General features: G+C 33.1%; 1 protein-coding gene across 3 annotated transcripts in view; it reads left to right on the top strand.

Moving 5' to 3' along the window:
* The window catches only part of Gpdh1 (Glycerol-3-phosphate dehydrogenase 1), a 132,454-nt gene that overhangs the window by 94,267 nt on the left and 17,584 nt on the right, over positions 1 to 20,603 (top strand). The window contains exons 9-10 of one of the 3 annotated variants that reach the window (XR_011329745.1): positions 12,333 to 15,612; positions 15,687 to 20,193. The exons of 1 other annotated variant lie outside the window; for it this stretch is intronic. Coding sequence is in view for 1 of the 2 variants with exons in the window: in XM_069812780.1 (XP_069668881.1) it covers positions 12,333 to 12,375 (43 nt within the window). In the remaining variant the exon portion in view is untranslated. Of the gene's footprint in view, positions 1 to 12,332; positions 20,194 to 20,603 lie in introns of those variants that run through there. One more of the 3 variants, XM_069812780.1, reaches the window with a different exon arrangement.

The following is a 20,603-nucleotide window of genomic DNA, read 5'->3' as shown; positions in this document are numbered from 1 at the left end:
AAGTACATGTTCAAATGGGTAAAGGTTGATACCATTTTAAAGCATTAACAGAGATAAGGTCCAATGGAAATAGTCCATTGAGCTAAAAGGTCCAACAGAAATTGTCCAGATAACAAAATGTCCATGATACTAAGTCCAGAATGAATTAGTCCGAAGTACGAAATTGTCCAATACTTATATGGTCCAGATAAACATATTGTCCGGTTAAGTTATGGCCCAATGAAGGTAAAGGTTCTATAGAAATATAGTCCAATAGAAATAAGGTACAAGCTGACATAAAGTCCAACAGAGAAGTCATTGAGTTTTAATCTGAAGAAATTCTAGAACTTGCATCCTATGTTGAAGCCACATATATTAGCGGACGTGCTGCAAGAGGAAGAAGGCGAGCAGTCCCACCAAGATTCCCCCTGGAACACGGAATGTACACGTATATGAACTGGTACTCAATGGTCGACAGTGTACAAACAATGTAGTGGAAGGTTTCCATTCTCAATTTCAGCGACTAGTTGTTGCTCACCATGTTAACATCTGGAGATTTATTCAACACTATAACAGCAACAGACCGATACGGAGACTCTAGTCACTCAAGTGTTAGGAGGGCATTTATATGTGAAACAACCATTAAGCAGAAAGTACATTGCAAATCAACATAGTATGTTCAATATTGTGACTAATAATCAAGAGTATAAAAACAATAATGACGTTCTACGATATTTAAGGGCCATTTCTTACCACCTTAAGCTCAACAGCAGTCCCGAGGAAGACATTAATCCCGGAGAGGGAGATATTTTTTAGTGCAGAGTTACTTTTGGAAATAAATATTTTGATTCTTTCTTATTTACTGGTTGAATAATTTCTTGTTTTGGTACAGTTACCACTGTCATTGAACAATTTGTGTTTGGACTTTGGAAATTGGGCATTTTGAATGAAGAGGACTTATTTCTATGGACATTATGAAAAAAGGATTTTTCACTTGGTTGGACCTTTTGGAAAGTGGACATTTTGTGTATTGGACCTTTTACAGACAAGGACATTAACATCATCTGAAGTTTATTTCAGTGTGAACGAATTGAAATTGGACATTGTCTCTGATAATCTTTTAAAGAGGAAGTGTGTTGTTGTTGTTATTGTTAGATGAGTCACGCGCATGTGCAGATCATTTCATTTGAGAAATCTTATCGTATCTTGCATCATGGGGAAGAGTTAGTCACCATGTGGACACCACAGCAGAAAGTCTTTTATGTGCTGTCATTAGCAGAACAAAAATCTGTGATTTGTGTACAGTGTCGGTTTTGTCGTCAGTACAACTTTAGAGCAAGGGAAACCATTCCGACATATGTATCAATAATGAAATGGGATAGGCAGCTCAGAGAAACGGGAAGGTTGTTATCCAGAGCAGGTAAACATTCCAAGCACAAAGTTTCTGAAGAAAATCTCGGGGATTTGTTAAGAACCAAGTCTACAGGACACCAGTACGTGATTTGGCAGACTTACAGGAAAGACTTTATGTTGCTGCCAACAGTGTCACACCACAAATACTTCATAACACGTGGCTTGAGGTAGAATACCGGTTGGACATTTCCCATGCCACTAATGGAAGCCACGTCATGGTTTATGGGACATAAGGTAAAAAAAATTCCCAGTTTTCACTCTTTGTAACAATTGGTTTAATGAATAAATTCGTAATAGTTCAGAAGTTACAGCCATCTCTTTTATTATACTTATAAGGTTTGTTTCTGCAGCAGTTTGCAACTGTCATGAGTATGTGGACATCGATTTTACATACTGTAAAGTCAGTGAATGCATGCTCATGACCAGGGGCAGTAAACTCATATTGTAAATGGAGCAGTCTGCATAACAGCAACTAAGATAAGGGAAGAGGTTGAGCTCTCTGAGAGAGACTGTTTCCCAGCCCTGCTCATGACAGTTGCAAACCATTGAAAAGTGCTGCAGAAAAAAAACTTAGTAACTCAAATCGCATACTCATGTGCATTCCTAGCAACAGGGTTGGGCAAAATACTGACATCCAAGTATTTCAAATACAAATACAAAATACTTCAAAGAATAGTATTTGAAATACAAATACAAAATAATTTAAAAAAATTAACCAAAATACATTTATATTTCAAATACTCAAAATAGGCCTACATTTGTATTTCAAATATCCGATACAATATATAAAGAAATAAGAATATTACCGAAAATCTAAAATATTATATTAACATTAAAATCATTTTTATCTCGAAGTTTTATATAAACACTGTAACTGAACATTCTTTCTTTTCCCAGTCAACAATGAATAATTACTGCTCCCTTTCAAAAAAGCCAGTTTCTCAAAAAGTTCATCAGGTAAGGATCCCCTTGCTGGTGAATGAATAAATCCTGCAAAACAGAACAGTCTTTCTACAGGCGCAGAGGAACACAAACTTGTATTATACTTTATAAAAGCTTGTTTCACTGTTGGGTAATTCTCTAGAGAGCACAGGGTTGTCCCTTTGACATTGAAGAATTGTATGAGCTCATACTCCGCAGTAGACAAGTTCTTTTCTTTTTGCTTTTCAAACTCTGTTGTACTTGAGTTGAAAACATAAAAATTGTTTTCATCATCTTCATCATCTGAACTGATCAAAGGTGTAGCGAAAACTGCTCAGCTGATTTCACACACATATTCTGTATCCTCTTCTTATAATTTGGTGAGGCAATGTCAGGTAGCTATCTCATCTTAAATGATGGGTGGAGCAAGCTGCCAAAATAGCTCAATTTGCTTCTAGGGTCAGATCAAACATCGCTTTAAATCTTGATGAAAGCGAACTCATTAGGATTGGAGTTACTTGGAATAGATGGCGTAGATTACTAGATAACATAATATGTAATCTGTTTTTTAGGGAAATTAATGTGGATAGAAGTAGGCCGTAATAGCATGTCTTCTCATTTTGCATTAAATTAAGGGCTACGGCAATGTGTTTCAGAACTGCACAGTATTCTTCAAGGTACTGAAACTCAACATCTTTGAAAGTTGGCAATCCCAGTTTTTCACATATACTGTTTATATCATGTTTGAATTGCAATATTTGAGAATTCCATCAAGTTGGGCAAGGAAACTAATGAATATTTCAAGACATCTGATATAATTTCTGCGAATTTGAGTCTCCTAGACGCATTCCATAATGCTGAACACTTAGCAAGTGTTGGGTGATGGATCCTTGATGCTGTTGGAGATTTCTTTATGGCATTAAGGAAATCAGTTATGGCAAGAAAACTAAGTGTATGGCTAGCACATCTGAAATGGGTAGGCAAATAAGACAGAAGTTCATTCTTCAAATACAAATCCAAAACTTGAAGGACAAGAAGAAGAAGAAGAAAGTATTTTGAGTATTTGAAATACAAAATACATCAATTTTATATATTTAAATACAAAATACTTTCTAAAATCCTTGCAAATTACAAAATACAAATGTATTTCAAATACTGCCCAGCCCTCCTATCAACAATCAAGAGGCAATTCCAGCATAAAATTCTATAAGGCAACAAGCAACAAAGAAGAAAGGAAATGAACCTGGCTTCAAATTTAAACTCCTCTTAGAATAATTAGAGAGTTAGGACAGCCATATACCTGCTTGAACTTGTAGGTAGTAATCAACCATAAAATGTTCCAAGTGAGATGAACACAATACAATACAATGGTTTGTGGTAGCAAGGGATCTTCAACACTGTAATTATTCATAAGCCCAAATGTATACTGAAACTAAAATTGTGTGGGATTTAGTATAGAGTGCCTAAAATTTTTCAAAATATACACTTCGGAACATTGTAAATTTTCCGTATAAAGACTTATTTTGATTTCCATTTCTGCATTAGACAGTTTCCTTTTCATTCAGGAAATTTAAAATGTTTTTCAGCCCTAAAGTCACAGGGCCGAAAAATATTTCTATTTAAAACAAATTTCCAGCTAATGAAGGTTCTGTTTAAGACAAGTTTTACTATATAAAGCTTAATTCTTGATAAATTAAAAACTTCCTCGTGTCTACTTTTGAATCCTTTTTTTTATCACTCATTTATTTTGAGAAATGTAAGTTTGCAGACGTTTTGTAAATTTCTTCTTTCTTTCTTTGTTGTATCCTCATGTTGTAGATGTTTTATTGCACGAAGTAGGCCTACTGCATTGATAATTTTCATTTCTGTAGACTAGAATGTATTACTAATAATAGTAAATAATATAGTTAATATAGTTATAATAATAATAATAATAATAATAATAATAATAATAATGATGATAATGATAAAATAAAAGAAAGAAGCTTACTTATTGAGAAATTAGAAACTTGTGCACTAACAGTAGTATTCATACAGTTACAAATTTACATTAAATAAAACATCTGGAACAGAGTTCTGCATTGGACGTTTTTGCATGAGCGCCAAGTAGTTCATAGCATAATCCGATAGGTAGCGCACATGCATGATGGGTAAAATTGTCACGAGCGATAAATCCTCGAACAGTATAAGCTGAGCGTTAGACATTTGTTCTTGTTACAGTGATGAACTATGTAGTAACATCATAGATGTTTATCATTTCAAAACTTTGCAGTGTTTAACTAACCTCTCCATAGTACAACTACAAAACTTGCTTTAAAATGTAATATAAATGTTGTAGGTAAATGTTCCCCCCCCCCCCCCCCACACAGGAGTGATTTTTTTTTGCCACATCTGATAGATGTTATTGGATGTAAATGTAATTATTATAAACAGAGGACACAATCACGATAATGCAAGAACTGTATCAAGTTTTCTAGTAGTAGTAGTAATAATAATAATAATAATAATAATAATAATAATAATAATAATAATCTCTAATAATTAGTGTATCAATCTTTGCGTCTGTAACAGTTGTGCAGCATGATTATTCGTTTTATTATATTTTCTGTGACGTTATCTCTGTACTAATATTGTTATTAATCTACTGCTATATCAATAATATTTTGTAAAACGTTTCTACATTGTCGCAGTATATAGGCAGAACACTATGTATGGACCTATGATATTATATATTATGTGGTAAATCAAATATTGAATAATTATTAATTAGCAATAATAACTGTATATCGAAGTTTTTCATACTAATTTTATTTATAACTTCATGTTACTGTTTTGGTTCGTTCCATTAAACGTTTGTCATAAACGCAGAAAGTAAAGAGCAAAACATATGTGTATCTTATCTCTTGCCTTCCATGCAAGATAAGACATGTCGGTGAGATGACCTTGTACTGTGCTTCTATTTATTATGAGCGTATCATGACCGATCGTATCTCACTGGAGGGTGCGACACTCGACCGAGTTCAAGCGAGCGATTTAACTCCAATGCAGCACTCTGATCTGGAAGCATTCTGTTCGGTAGTTAAAGAACCTTGATTTGTGTGCTAATTAGTCTAAATAACATTACAGAATAGTACCCAAAACTTTGATTGTGTCATTATGAACTTTTAATTAATGCGTGTTGACTTATAAAACAATTCAAGTCATTTCTATTAGTATTCAAGTACTAAGTGTTCAAAACGTCTTCCATAGGTCTCACTCAATATAGGCACAATGTACAACTTCCCGCCATTGACTGTGTTCCTAAAAGCATCATAGAGAATTATGATCCTTGCTACAAGACCCTCTTCCAGTTCGATTGGTGTGTTGTAGCCGACATATTTGAGATAGCCCCACTAAAAAAGCCATTTAGGTGAACAGGCAGCTCAATTTACTGTTTTGGAGACACTTTTGCATAAGTTCACTATTCTGATTAGCGAAACTGCAGTTTTTCAATAAAATGAACTGTTTTACTGTAAATTAAATAAAAAGATTAACATATAATTATCGTTATTTTCTGCTATTAAACAGTCTGGCAACTCTAAGGGATAGAACTCAACTATTCAGACCGAGTTCATACGTGAGCCGGCGACATGCTGTTTGCCGAACTATGCAGACTTTCAGCTTAATTTTCTAACAGTGCACTTAATCAGAGCCTTTTTCAGTTGCAAGCCGGAGCATGGGTAGGTTTGGCAACTGTGAGTGGAGGCAGGAGATTCTAAAGTGATATTGATGTAATTGTGCTTGCGCATTGCTTTTGTTGTATGTAACGTGTGTTTTTTCAATATTACTTTATGTACAAAGGTAAGATCAAGATTCAGAGTAGTGATGTAAATTATTATGGATTCGAAAATAGTTTTTATTGCAATCAATAAAATTAGCTATACTTCAGAATACTGCGTAAGTAGGCTACTTACATACAAAGACTGCCACTTAAAATAATTACAAAAAAAAAGTTTTTATTGATAGTACAAAGGTAAATAAATAAATGAGATATTCCTTGCACCGAAAATAATAAAATCAATAATGCAATAAAGATGTAAGTTCCTACGCAGTATTCTTAAGTTCCATTCAATTAACAAATTTGTGGCTAGCAAATCGACAATGTTTTGCGACTTTATGGTGTTTCACCTGTAACGTGAAAGGTCTAGGATACATTTTAATATTATCTTATGCCATTATCTATCGTGCTTTTCTATAAATGCCGTATTTCAGATGCCCAGGAAGTCAGTTTTATTTTGAACCTGGCCAGTCACTATAATTTTTAAATTCTTAACTGCCTCCTATTGGAGGTAGCCCATAAGGACTCTGTATACTCTCCTACATGAATTTTACAATATTAAATGTTACTGTTATCCTAAATTATTTGTTATAAACTTGTTGAAGATATAATTTTAAATAAATATAACTACAGAAAACAAGCTAAGAATGTAAATTATGCAAATAAAATAAAAATGTAAATAGAGGAAACTGTTGACATATTATAATAAAATATGAGGATGTAAATACAGTTAGGCCAAATGTAAATATCTATGAAAAAATGAAGAAACATACCTTCAACATAATACGTAACAAAACACATCATTATCTATTAACTATGTGCCAATTAGCGTAAACTCAGTGAACTTTAAATCCTGTAAATACGAAGTGAAAAGAAACATGTTTATAACTAATTTATTACAAAAGAAATAACATTAATCAACAAACCTTGAAAACAACAAATTGAATGTATGCATCTACAAATTATAGGTAGTTCTGACGTATAGCAGGCATTCCGAATCTTCAACAAAACTGCAACATTTATGGGATCACAAAACAGCTGTTTACAATGAACTTGAAAATCGACGGGGTAACTTTATTGATATAGCAGGCGAGACCCAACAATTTGGCTATAATTCTGATACACCACAAACCACAAATAAGACTATAAAAATGTAGTTTATACACTATTTAATATTTACAAGAATTGTCAATCATTTTGTCATTATTAATAACCGTAAAAATTGCCGAAGACTGCAGCCATATTTTCATTTATTGTCTTGTTTTTATCGCCAACACGCACTTAGTTTATAATACATCAACAATTAACGTTTGGTACGACCGCAAATATAATTCCCTCGACACACACTTATATTGTAACATTAATTTACATTGAAAATCGACATTAGCACAAATACGTGTTCTGTGTGGTAGGCCTCCAGTTGACAGTTAATTACAGTGTTGCCGACGTATGGCTCCGGCTTGTAACTGAAGAAGGCTCTGACTTAGTTATTATAAAATGCATAGTAGGTCTTTTTTTATTTATTTTAATGTATTCTATTGCCACCTTGAATATGCACAGTTACATGCACATAATGATTAACCCAAATAAGCGTATCATTTAATCTGGGGTGAGGTTTCAGTTCACCAGCCTTGAATTCGATGCCAGCTGGGTATTGTAATGTACGCTGTAAACAAAATTTTTGCACAGTATTCACATAAACTTTGTCATGTTTACAAACATTACCATGGTAACATAATAAAAAAGAATATTTACTGTGACCTTTAATAGCATTAGAATGAAAAGCTCTAGTTTACCAACATGTTACAGAAAGCAGTCTCACTGCACATATCAAGACTTGTAACTACCGAATGGAAGGTTTTTGGACATAGGTTTCTAAATGAAAATTGTTCATATAGTTTTCTAAATGAAGATTGTTCATATGGATCACCTCTACCACCTCCAAAAGTTTGTAACAATGTCATGGTAAAATCTTGTAGGTATGCAGTGTTTTTGGCATACTTTTAAAACAACAAGTCTATTACGAAGCTTAATTCTTCAGGACTTAGGAACTTGTTGCCTACTTTTGAATCCTTTTTTCTTAATCACCTATTTTGGGAAATGTATATTTAGAGACAAGTTGTAATTTTCATCTATCTTCCTTTCTTTCGTTGTTATATCCTCCCTCATATGACAGTGTTTTATTGTACGAAATACTGCATTGATTATTTTTATTTTTTTGCTGTTGGCTACAAATTGCTTCTGCTAGCTAATAATAATAAAATTTATTTTTATATAGAATCCAAAATAAAATTTACACAAGTATTACTTTTCAGTATACTGTGTGTTTACGTATTCATGTATAAATATTGTTTCAGAAGTAAAGGGCTTGAGTTTGTGACCCAAAGCATAAGAAGTCGAGTTTTGGTTAGGATTCAATGCCCATTTTCCTTCAGATGTTCATCTTCATTCCTTATGTTTATCCATTTTGAATCTTATATACATTACTTTTAACACTTGAATATACGTAATTGATTAACTAGCGGACTTACTCGTGTTAATTATGTAAGTCTGTGCGGCTTACAGCTGTTTCGGTGCTTCATCACACCATCCTCAGAGCTAGTAGTTAGTAGGCTCTGAGGATGGTGTGATGAAACACCGAAACAGCGGCTCTGAGGATGGTGTGATGAAACACCGAAACAGCTGTAAGCCGCACAGACTTACATAATTAACACGAGTAAGTCCGCTAGTTAATCAATTACGTATATTCAAGTGTTTAATTGAATCATTAAACATCTAAATTCAGTGTTTCACCTCGTGTTCAAGCAACATTGTTGACCAATGTTATAAAATTATTTTTTTTGGGTGTTTTCTTTTTAATTTCTTTTCGTATGAAGTATAATGTTGAAGCCACACAGAGCACTATGTTATGCTACATATGCTGTGTTCACTACATTTGCAAAGTATAGCTTCTTCATTCGCATTATTTGACTGGCTACACAGAGCTGCATATGCTATGCTTGCTACCTTAGCTGCATTGCGGAGTATTTGATTCTTGGTTATATTTTCAAAATATTGTCAGTTTCTTCACACCATGTGCAGGACTCGCATTCAGTTTGCAACAATCACTTTCACAACATATGTTTTCTACTTGTTTGAATAGGTAAGTACATATTGTGAATCAGTTAATTGAAGAAATTAGAAGTATCCATGCTTGTGAAATAAAGCCCAGAGAATTACAAAACTGGAACTTGTGGGATAATGTGTGGGCGAAGATTTAATTTGTATATACCGTACTAGGACTCTAGAGTGTTCTCAATTTTAAGTTTAATTAAAATAAAAACAGAACTCCACATTACCAATCCAGTCCTTTCTTTTCAATAAACCGTACAATTCACTACTCTCTGTTGCTGTTGCCATTCAACTCGCCTTCGTTTTTCATAAAATCAATTTCGAGCAAGTAGGGCTTTTCTTGTTGAATTAGTTGCAATACAAAATTGTTGCCTTGAGTGTAATCTTCACCATCTTCATTAATGATAGTCTGAATATGTGTTTGCCATAGATAATTGTGCAAGACAGTGGTAGCTTGAACTATTTAATCGGAAAGCTCAACACGGCATTCCAACGGATGATGTTACATCCTCCAAGTGTTAGCAAGTAACAACAAATAATTGTTTGAATCATTACTACTTTTCTAAGGCACACTATCTGCGAACATAGCGGACAAGTCTGAAGAATATCGTAAAAAAATATAGCTTCCGTGTGGCCATCAGTTAGTAGCAAAGCATACATCAGTGACGTGCAGTCCACCCAAGGAATCCAAGCACGGCTTGGACAGCACTGATTGATTATAAGAATCACGATATGTACGTAAATCCATGTTTAAACTTTCTGTTTATTTATTCATAAAGTCCAGAAACGTTTCTAAATACGTTTTGTTAATTGTAAGTCGCGTGATGGGGCATATACAATACACATACTGCGGTCCTGAGCTGGCACCAGCAGTGCTGAATACAGGTTAGCATGGAAGTTGCCATGACAACCCACGTCATCATAACTTCTAACCAATGAGGGACGCCTCACGAGACTAGTAGATGCATATGTCTCAAGCAGCCGGTAGCCTGCCTGGGCTGGCTGTGTGCGCGAAGTCGAATGAGTGTAAAACGTACTGTTTCTCTGGCGTTTGTTTGTACCAGTACTTTGTAGTTACATTGTGTACGTGTATATAAGTGCAATAAAAAGTTTTGATTATGTCTGCAGATAATAATAATTTAATTCAGCAACAAAAGCTAAATACAGTAATTTAACTAGAGCAATACGGGATCATGATGTTGCTAATGCACATATTCGTGCTTCTAACGCACTCGCGACTTTTGGAACTGTGCATATTGAAACTGAGCTAAGTGACCAAACACAACAAAGTATTATTCTACATAATGAAAAGGTAACACGCAATACAGACATTCTGAAAAGGCTTATAAACGCCGTTTGTTTACTTGCAAAACTGGAACTTTCATTTAGAGGAAATGGTAAGTCGAAAATGTCCAACAACCGCGGTAATTATTTAGAACTTTTGGAGTACATCGCCCAGTACGACCCTCTTCTAAAAAAATCATTTGGAGACATCTACAGTATTCAAAGATGTATCAAATCGTATTCAAAATGATTTAATTGAATCTGTTGCCAGTGCATTTAATAAGGAAATTAAACAGCAATTACAGAAATCTGATTTTTTTTGCCATATTAGATGATGAGACAACTGACGTCTCGAATAAATCACAATTTTCTCTCGTTTATCGATGTACGATTGAAGGAAGGGTGGTAGAGCGTTTGTGTGCCTCAGCGGCAGCACATTCTGATCTTATTTTTAAAAGACATTTAAGACTTTTCAAACTGCAGTAAGAAACTTGTCGCACAGAGGGAAGTGCAGTGATGGCCTCTTCATTACATGGTGTCAAGCTAATATTAAGTAGTCTTTTCCACAAGCTCTCTTTGTTAACTGCATATGCACACTGTTTAAATTTAGCACTGTCCCAAAGTGCTTCAACTATTCCTGAATGGCGTATATTTTTGCTACTCTTTCTGGGCTTGCAGCGTTTTTTTTTTTTTTCCAAATCATCAAAGCGCACAAAATTTCTTGATGAATTTCTGGGTCGACGATTACCACATGTTTCTCCAACAAGATGGAATAACTCGCCACGACGTACTAATACTTAGAGTAGTCTTTTATAACAGTATTTTTAATTTTAGGCAGTAGTTGCAGTAGGCCTAATCTTATAGATTTTGTAAAATAAATGGGTACCAAATACCAACTTATTTTTATAATTAGTAATATAAGTATTTTAATCAAATATAAATAGTAAGAAGGAAAAGAAAACTAGACTGCTTGAGTAATCTGTTGGGCCACCGCACATCACTGGTGTACATAGCATATAGTAACTTAGTGTTCTATGTGGCCTTTAAGCATTCACAGTGCCGAAAAAAAGTGTTTTTGGCATATCTCCTGACTGTCGGTCTATTTGTATAATTTTTCTTCTGTGAACTATTGACCAGATTATGCCCATATTTTATATGAATAAAATTTATCTGGGAAGTATGCAGATAAAATATATTAAAATATATCAGTTTTCACTCAAAAGTGTATTATACATTTGATATTCTTATGCTAGTTTTGCAAAAAACGTTGATAAGCTCAAAATCGACCCATATGTTTCTGTTCTGTGGTTTTTTTTTACGTAATAAATCATTTAAGTAAAATAATGTAGGCTGTGTTTTGTCTAAAAATGTTTGACCCAGAGTAATAATTATTATCAACAAAATTGTGCCTCACATCGAAACATTAACGTAGAGTTATCTGTCTGCAATAATGAGCAAAGAGTGGCGTAAATATCAATGCTTGAATGTCTTCATATTTACGTTTTTATCTGGTAAAATTAGCGAATGATGAAGCTGTGGTGAAATGAGATTGGAAGATGAAGCTGAAGTATTCAAAATATATCATAAATCACAGCTGAAAAAGCCTTCGTGATTCTCATAATGGTGATTTGTCAATGATCTCTTTAACAGCATTTAATTTCTTCATTATATCCCATTTGCTATTACTAACACCTGCAATATTTTATTTCTAAGAACGTATATCATGAAATTTTGTAATAAGTGGGTGTCTAAGTTGCACATAAGAATATATTTTTTGTAAGTCCAATACTTTTGTTTTTATTTTTAGGAAAGTACGAAATGGAGTGGTTCCAGGGAGGTGCTCACTTTAAAAAAATGTGTCGTGTTTTTTGTAGTGAAACATGGGACCCTGAAATGGATTGGTGCATGTTTTAAAAAAGTGTGAATGATTTTCAAGATTTAAGGTTATTTTAAATGTGTATGTAAAGTGTATTACTTTCAGTCCAGTGGCCATTCAGTGGTGATTTATTGGAAATTTTTATAATGGAAAAAAATATTTTGGCATCATGTCATTTGAAGACTTTGTTTTATAGTGTAATATTCTTTTGATAGAGTGTAATTGTTGTATGTGTATGAGTGGTTTTTAATTTTGTTGTCAAAATATTAATCATATTGACTTTAGGTATGGGAGAAAAAAATATTGTAGTTAGTTTACTAGATTTGTTATTCAGTGATCTGAAAATATGAAATGCAGTCATGTAAGATTTTTTTAACATGTTGGGAAATTTTTGTAATTGTATAGTAAAAAATTCAGTGGCATAGTTACAATTAACGGTAATTATTTGAGAATTTTAAAATACAGTTTTAAAGCTTTTCAATATCAATTTAAAATTTGTCATATTGACAAACGTATTTTACTGAACTTTCACACCCATTCAGGTTTCTCTTCATTATATGTTGTAATCCTTTGTTCATTGTGTTCTGTTTTATGTACTTACGGCTCATCATTACGAAAAAATGAACTTTTTAGTCTTCACCAGAGTTTAAAAGTATATTCTAATATGAATTAAAGATTGATAATTAAAGAAAGAACAGTATCTGTATATAATTGATTCCTTGACTGTATATAAACAACATAAGTATGTTTGCACGAGGAAGGTTGTAGTTTAAAAGATGTTATTTCTCTTTACTTCGTATAGAATAACAGTTGGTTTCCTCTAGACTATTTCTCTTTTGTCAATGTTATTTCTTTGGCAATTAAGATTATACTTATATTAGGAGGTACTAAATGCAAGTTCGAATGTATCGGTAAGTTTAAGAATTTCCCAAAGAAAAAGTTCTAATACTACCCTTAAGACCGTAATTATCCTGTTTTAAATTGTTTATGCAATCGCATAATTGTAGGGAGAACATTATAGCCTTATATTTTTATTCAGTAAACATTACACTAAATTGTATACCAATCGGTATTCAAACAAAATACATAAAGTGCATAAACCATGAAACATACGACTTTGACCATCTAGGAGACGTAGTAAACAGAATTATTTTCAGCATCTTTTGCGACGTATTTTGGCTTGTTTGGTAATTCTAAGTGATGTGATTAATGTTGATCAACATCTCCAAGGTTGTGACTTAATTAGCTTGCTGTTTATTTAAACTAAACCTGTAGTCATCCTTTAATCGTATGGTTACATAATTTATTATTAAAGAAACGACAGAGTAACTGAAGAAAATGTTTGTTGTCTTAAGTGTTGACAGAGATTAGTGAGTTCAAAATCGTAAATCATTTTGTGATTTATTTTTTTTCTGACTGTGAGTACAATATTTTGCCTCCTTAAGAAACTTAAATTTCTGTGTCCATATTTTTAGTTGCACACATAGAAACTATTGAACTAATGTTAGTCAAATTAGATACAAAATGATTTTCTATTTCATGCTAAATACAGAAGATAATGATTTATATTATGTACCAGTTTTGTCAATGTAGGACTTAAACAGACTTTCAAAAGCAGCATTTAATCCCTGTTCGTACTCTATGTAGACGTAAGAAATAAAGTTAAAGGTAATTTTATGTTCAAATGAAAGGGAAGGTTAGCATAATTTGTAATAATGTCTTATAATGTAGTTCTCATAAAAGAACACAGGGAACGTCGCACTAGCATATTCACAATAACTTGAAATCATGTAAAATATTCATGTTTACAATACAAAAGCAAGGAAGTAGATCTCTATGCCTTCATACCCATACTACAAGATGGCTGCAAGTATTGTCGGACCATCGGATCTGTGCCCCTGTAAGATATGCGAACTGAACCCTAATTCCTTCTCAGCCTCGGTAATTCATTCCTCTCCCTGCATTCCTATCTCTCTCTTTTCTATCTCTCTCCCTTTCTCTCCCCCACTACTCACAATTTTGAGCCTTCTTGCGGGACAGTTTATTTGCACTTGCAGTCCAGTGTTGTCAACTCAACATGAATACTGCAGCACGGAGTCTTAGACTGTGACGGAGTGGTGAAAAAAATATTACTAAGCAAGTGATAGCATTTTGCGATGAAGAGAAACAAACAGGTCATCTCTTTCCTATAAATAAGGCAACGATAAAAGCAGCAGTGATCACTGGTGAGGCTTATTTTATTTCAATTGATTACGTATTAAAATTACTTACTTAACTAATACTAATACAACATGGTATGTAATTTATATAGGCAGGTCAGAACTCCAAATGAAGAAAATCAGGAGAGAGAGAGTCTGTGCAGGAGATGAAAAGCTAGAATCACTAGGGAAGAACAGACCAAGAGAACCTTTAATTCTTGTAGATCATATGAACCGATGTATATTTTAAGAAAAAAGATACAAGAATTTTATACCTTGCACAAAGAAGTTCCGACATTGAAGAAATTACTGAAATTACTGAAGGTTGCGAGAGAAGCAATAATTTCCAAGGTTGGAGAGAAACGCTACGGAAAGAGATTCGAGACATGCGATTTAGGTTTAAAAAATGTAGAAATACAAGATGTATTTTGATTGAAAGAAATGATATTGTAGCATAGAGGACCAGTTATTTATGACAATGTTTGACGGAAGTTTGGCAACATCCCTATTTGGCAAGGTTCGTGGTCTGCTGTTTGACGTGGTGTGAGGAAAGCGGGTGAGTACAGCCGTTAACTTTTTGAAGAACAACGACAGCGCTGAAGGGGCACAGATCCGATGGTCCAACAATAGTGTCATGCTCTACCCTCAAAATAACACAGATGATAAGACTTAAGTGGATTTCAGATGTGTCATGTAACATGAAAATTTCGTATCCTGTTTGGATTGTACTGCAACCTCTAAATCCTTCCTTTGTTGTCAGTAAATATCATGCATTACTCTTAATCATGTGACATTGAATATCTCACAAATTCATTTAAAATGCGTATTTTGCCAAACAATGTCTATCTTTCCAGTTTTTATGGAAATTGGAAAGGAACAAAAGTTTAATGTGTGGCCAGCCAGAGTTGATCCCTGACAGTAGTAGTCAAGTTACCAAATCTTGCAGGTAGAGACCATGGCAGTCTGTTTATGATGCGAGTTGAAATTCTTTTCAAAAGTGGTTTATGAGTTTGGTTGCAACTTTCAGCAGTATTATATTATTTTACAAACAACATTTGCACAAAATACTACTGTACTTAATCCACAGGTTTACTGTATTTAATATGCTATTACTGTCTGACTGAGTGGTTATGTCGCAGGATCAGCAAAACAGGGGAAGTCACGTGACAGTTACTTACTTTACAGAGTCCTTTTCTTTAAATTATTTTAAACATTTCTCGCTAACTGGTTTTATATTTTATTTTATCCATCTTAGTATTTATTTTATTATTGTAAATATTTTTGTTTTATTACTATTATTATTATTATTATTATTATTATTATTATTATTATTATTATTGTTACTATTATTTCTATCATCAACATTATCATTGATCTCTGTAAAATTTATGTAGAATACTGGATTGTACCCGAGCACGAGCATATGCTCATTTCGGGTATCTATTCATATGTATCATTTCAAATGTTAAATTTGAATTAATTGTAATATATATGTGTGTGTTATAGAACATTATAGAACATACTGATATTTTGTCTTTGGAAATATCGGATTTTTGAAGAAAGTGACATTTTGTTTTACATCTAATACCACTCATAGAAAAGTCGTAATCTTTTTTATTCTTGATTCTTAATATTTACGTTAAGATTTTTCATTGCCATTATTGTAATGAACAGTTACAGTTAAGGTTTTGAGACCTTAATATTGTACTTGACTGTATTACGTTGTGTTCTATTACACTACATTATATTGTGTCCTGTTATGCTACATCCTATCATATTTTTTATTCTGTATCGTATTGTGTTCCATTATACTAGCTGCTAGTTGTATAATATTGCGTAGACTTACAGTTCCGAACAGCAAATATTTTCAGGGAAGAGCCTAACAGCCCAGCCACTAGCGTTTACAGAGGGGTCAGCAGAAATGGGTGAAGGAAATCGAGGTGCGACATAACCATTTGGTCGGACAGTAATCATTTGAAGATACTACAACAATAATATGTATGCTATAAAAACCGTATACACTTAGCAAATGTCAAATATTAATTCTGGCTGGATTCACTTCAGTACAGAAGATTTCTTGTAACACTGCTGATATGTTTGTATGTAAACTACATCCTCTATTCCATCGCTTTCCTTGTACGGTATTTTGTTGCACACTTTGCTCGTAGTAGAATTAGTCTTGAGGAAACATTTAATTGCTGTGAAGCATGTGAGCACGTTTTTAAGTTATTTGTGAGTCCTAATGGTATCACACTTTGCTAGAGCCTGGTCTTATGTAGTATGATATTTGACAGAAGTTCTAGAATTTAAAAATGTAAATTGTAATTGTATTGACTATTGTAGGCAAGCTTCAGAACATTATTATTGTGATAGAATATATACAAAATGTAAGAAAAACAAACCTGGTTTTACGAATTTTCATCATCAGCCAATAGAGTACCGGTGTATTGACTCTGAATTCGCAAGAAAAAAAACTACTCAAATTCTATATTATATCGCCAATATGAATGCAAATATCTTCCATTTTGAATCTTGCGTACCACCACCACCACATACATACACAACACATCTAACCACCCCACACAACACAAACATGCTGCATTCAGGACAATGGTACACAGATTACTCAACATACCCATGAGTCAACAACACTACAATAAGAAGTGAACACTATCAAATATATAGCATAAGAAAACGGTTACAATCCAAACATAATAGACAACATCATAAGAAAGACAAAACAAAAACTTAACAAACACAAAAACACGAAAAACACAACACAAACACAAGAACACAAGAAATACATCACACTAACATATGAAAACAAAAGCACACACAAGATCGCATCTTCATTCAGAAAGCAGAAATACAACATAACATACAGAACAGAAAACACACTACAAAGACATCTCAACACACAAACAACACAACAAATAAATACGACCACACAGGCGTATACAAACTCACATGTAATAGTTGCGACAAGTTCTACATAGGACAGACAGGCAGATCATTCCAAACATGCTACAAAGAACACATTAAAGCAATAACCAGAGGACACAATACATCTACATATGCCGAACACATAACCAATGCTAACCAGTAATCATACATACAATAACATAAATGCGGACATGGAAATCCTATACATACAACCCAAGAACCAAAAACTCAACACACTAGAACAATACGAAATATACAAACACACTAAAACACACCCAGATCAAATTCTCAACACACAGATCAATTTCAGTACACACACACTACTCGACTCCACTTTTCAACACCTTTCAACAATCAAACGCACCCACACAACAGGCAGAGAAGTTCGAGATGACGCCAAGATCTAGTAGGCTCTGAGGATGGTGTGATGAAGCACCGAAACAGCTGTAAGCCGCACAGACTTACATAATTAACACGAGTAAGTCCGCTAGTTAATCAATTACTTACTCGCAAATATTTTATTTTTATCGTAACTCACATAATTTTAATGTGATAAATGATAATCAACACTAATTTTAAAGATATTTTACAGTTGTAATTTATTATAGAGATCTCCACCTTTACCACTGCAGGTAGCAAAGAATTCCAAATTCTTCTGTCATTTTGAGAATTTTCTTCCAACTTTTTATAGCTTAACCAGAGCTTAATTGCTTACCTTAATATAAATGAGAATAAAGAACACATTTTTACATGATACAGTTTCAACTGTAGAGAGTGCAGTACACATGCACATGTTTTCTGATACCATCTTGCTGGGCTAATTTCTGGGCACTTTTCTTGGGGCTTTGGGTAAATAATCCTCACACACATATCGTGAACTATTGCTGGGATATGAACAGATGGGCTCTGTACATCAGAGGTCATTTTCAACTCTTCTTTAATGGCAGGTAATGTATCGAAACACTCTTCTTCTACTATACTTTTTGTATTATTTAATATACATTTATCAACTTGTGTATGCATCAGTACTGTACAGTACTGTTTTTCATGACTTACCTTTTAAAAATCGATGCACAATCAGGAAGCCAGAACATGTAGGCTTACTGTAATTTTGTATATAATTATAAATTTTTCTAATATATAAAAATGCACATCAGATATTCAGTTCGGTCTCTAATTATCACGAAATTCATTCGAACTCATCAGTTCTGTCGTTAAAACCATTGATGAAATTCATTGAACTCATCAGTTCTGTCCTTAAAACCATTGATGCAATTCATTGAACTCATCAGTTCTGTCCTTAAAACAATTGATGAAATTCATTGAACTCATCAGTTCTGTCCTTAAAACCATTGATGCAATTCATTTAACTCACCAGTTCTGTCCTTAAAACAATTGATGAAATTCATTGAACTAATCAGTTCTGTCCTTAAAACCATTGATGAAATTCATTGAACTCACCAGTTCTGTCCTTTAAAACCATTGATGAAATTCATTGAACTTATTGGGTTATAAGGCTGATGATTCTGATGGATTATAGATATGAGGTTTGTAATTGGTTACCTTGTGTTCGGTTAGCAGATAGTATTTACAAACGAGACGTGTATTCGGTGTATTGTTAATAGATAATAGAGTATGTTCTTGTGAAAGTGTTAATAAACAGTCCATCAGAATCAAACTTTTTTTCAGAAATCAGAGATGATATGCTTGTAGGTAATGGAATTGCTCATATTGAGAACTCAAATTACGTCAAGAATATCGTCACTACATCATGAAGTGGACTATAAATATAATTTTAGATTATCAAGAGTTGCATATGGAGTTAGTACAGAAAGCCAAAAGACTATTGTATGAAAATTTCTCCTCACATCAGACCGATTTTTAGTCTAATGTAATCTAATGTATAGCAGAGTAAATTAGAAAGGAGTTTCACTGTGGCATGTTCCCACAGAAAACTGTGCCACTGAGTTCTTATTGTTCATTTTTTCTTTCTCTTACACATATAAGTTCAGTTAAAGATGATAAAGTTTTATTTTTTTAAGGTGTTATAAAATGCAACGATATAATATATGTCATTAAGATTTTCTTAGAGAAAAACAATTTTATTATTACAGATTAACAGTTTTATTGTGGTTTCTTCCGACTAACAAATAAATGAAGCTTTTTGCATGTTTGCTTCCAGCTGGCACTATATGTATGAAGCAATGATTTGTGTATTGTTTGTACTGCACTGCCATTTAAGTGTAAAAGAGTTTATAGCTTTAAATTTTAACACCTTATATATGCATGAAGGTTTGGTTAATGTGTTCACTAATAGTAACAGAGAACATTGATTATAGTATTGTGACTTATGGCAATCTTTACTGATTACAGAATTTTGATTTATGGCAGCTAATTTTCCAGTTGTCTTGTGTTAAGATTAACTCCTTAGCAAAATCGTCAATTTTTCACACTTACAGTATGTTCTATTTTGAGGAAGGAAAAACATTTGATCATCTAGTAAATTGTTTACTCCTAAATGTTTCAGTAATGTCCTATCTCACATCATGTCTGTAATATGAGCGACTGATTAAAAAATGTATAAATTTAATATGTTAGTGGTTACCAGTATGTATGTGGAGATGTAAAATAAATATTCACTTTATCACTAACTGTACAGACTTGTTGCTAGCAATTCATTTTAAACTGTTTCTGATTACAAAACAGTGCCCGTTATTGATAAAGGAAGTTTCAATATTCTAATTTCGGGCTTTCAATTGATATATGTTACTAATTTGAAACTTTTTTTGTAATGTGAATAGAAACTTAGGGTAATTCAAAATAATTCTTACAAACTGATAAAGACAGTTGGTATTGAGACATGAAACTTCTGATTGGAGCCATATCCTATGTTTATTTATTTTTATTTTTATTATTATTATTATTATTATTATTATTATTATTATTATTGTTATTATTATTATTATTATTATTATTATTATTAATATTATTATTATTGTTATTATTATTATTATTATCATTATTATTACTATTACTACTATTACTATTATTACTATTACTA

The sequence above is a fragment of the Periplaneta americana genome, chromosome 16 (assembly GCF_040183065.1).
Source record: "Periplaneta americana isolate PAMFEO1 chromosome 16, P.americana_PAMFEO1_priV1, whole genome shotgun sequence".
NCBI lineage: Eukaryota > Metazoa > Arthropoda > Insecta > Blattodea > Blattidae > Periplaneta > Periplaneta americana.
The sequence above is the reverse complement of the archived record's forward strand: the minus strand, read 5'-3'. Positions and strand labels throughout refer to the sequence as shown.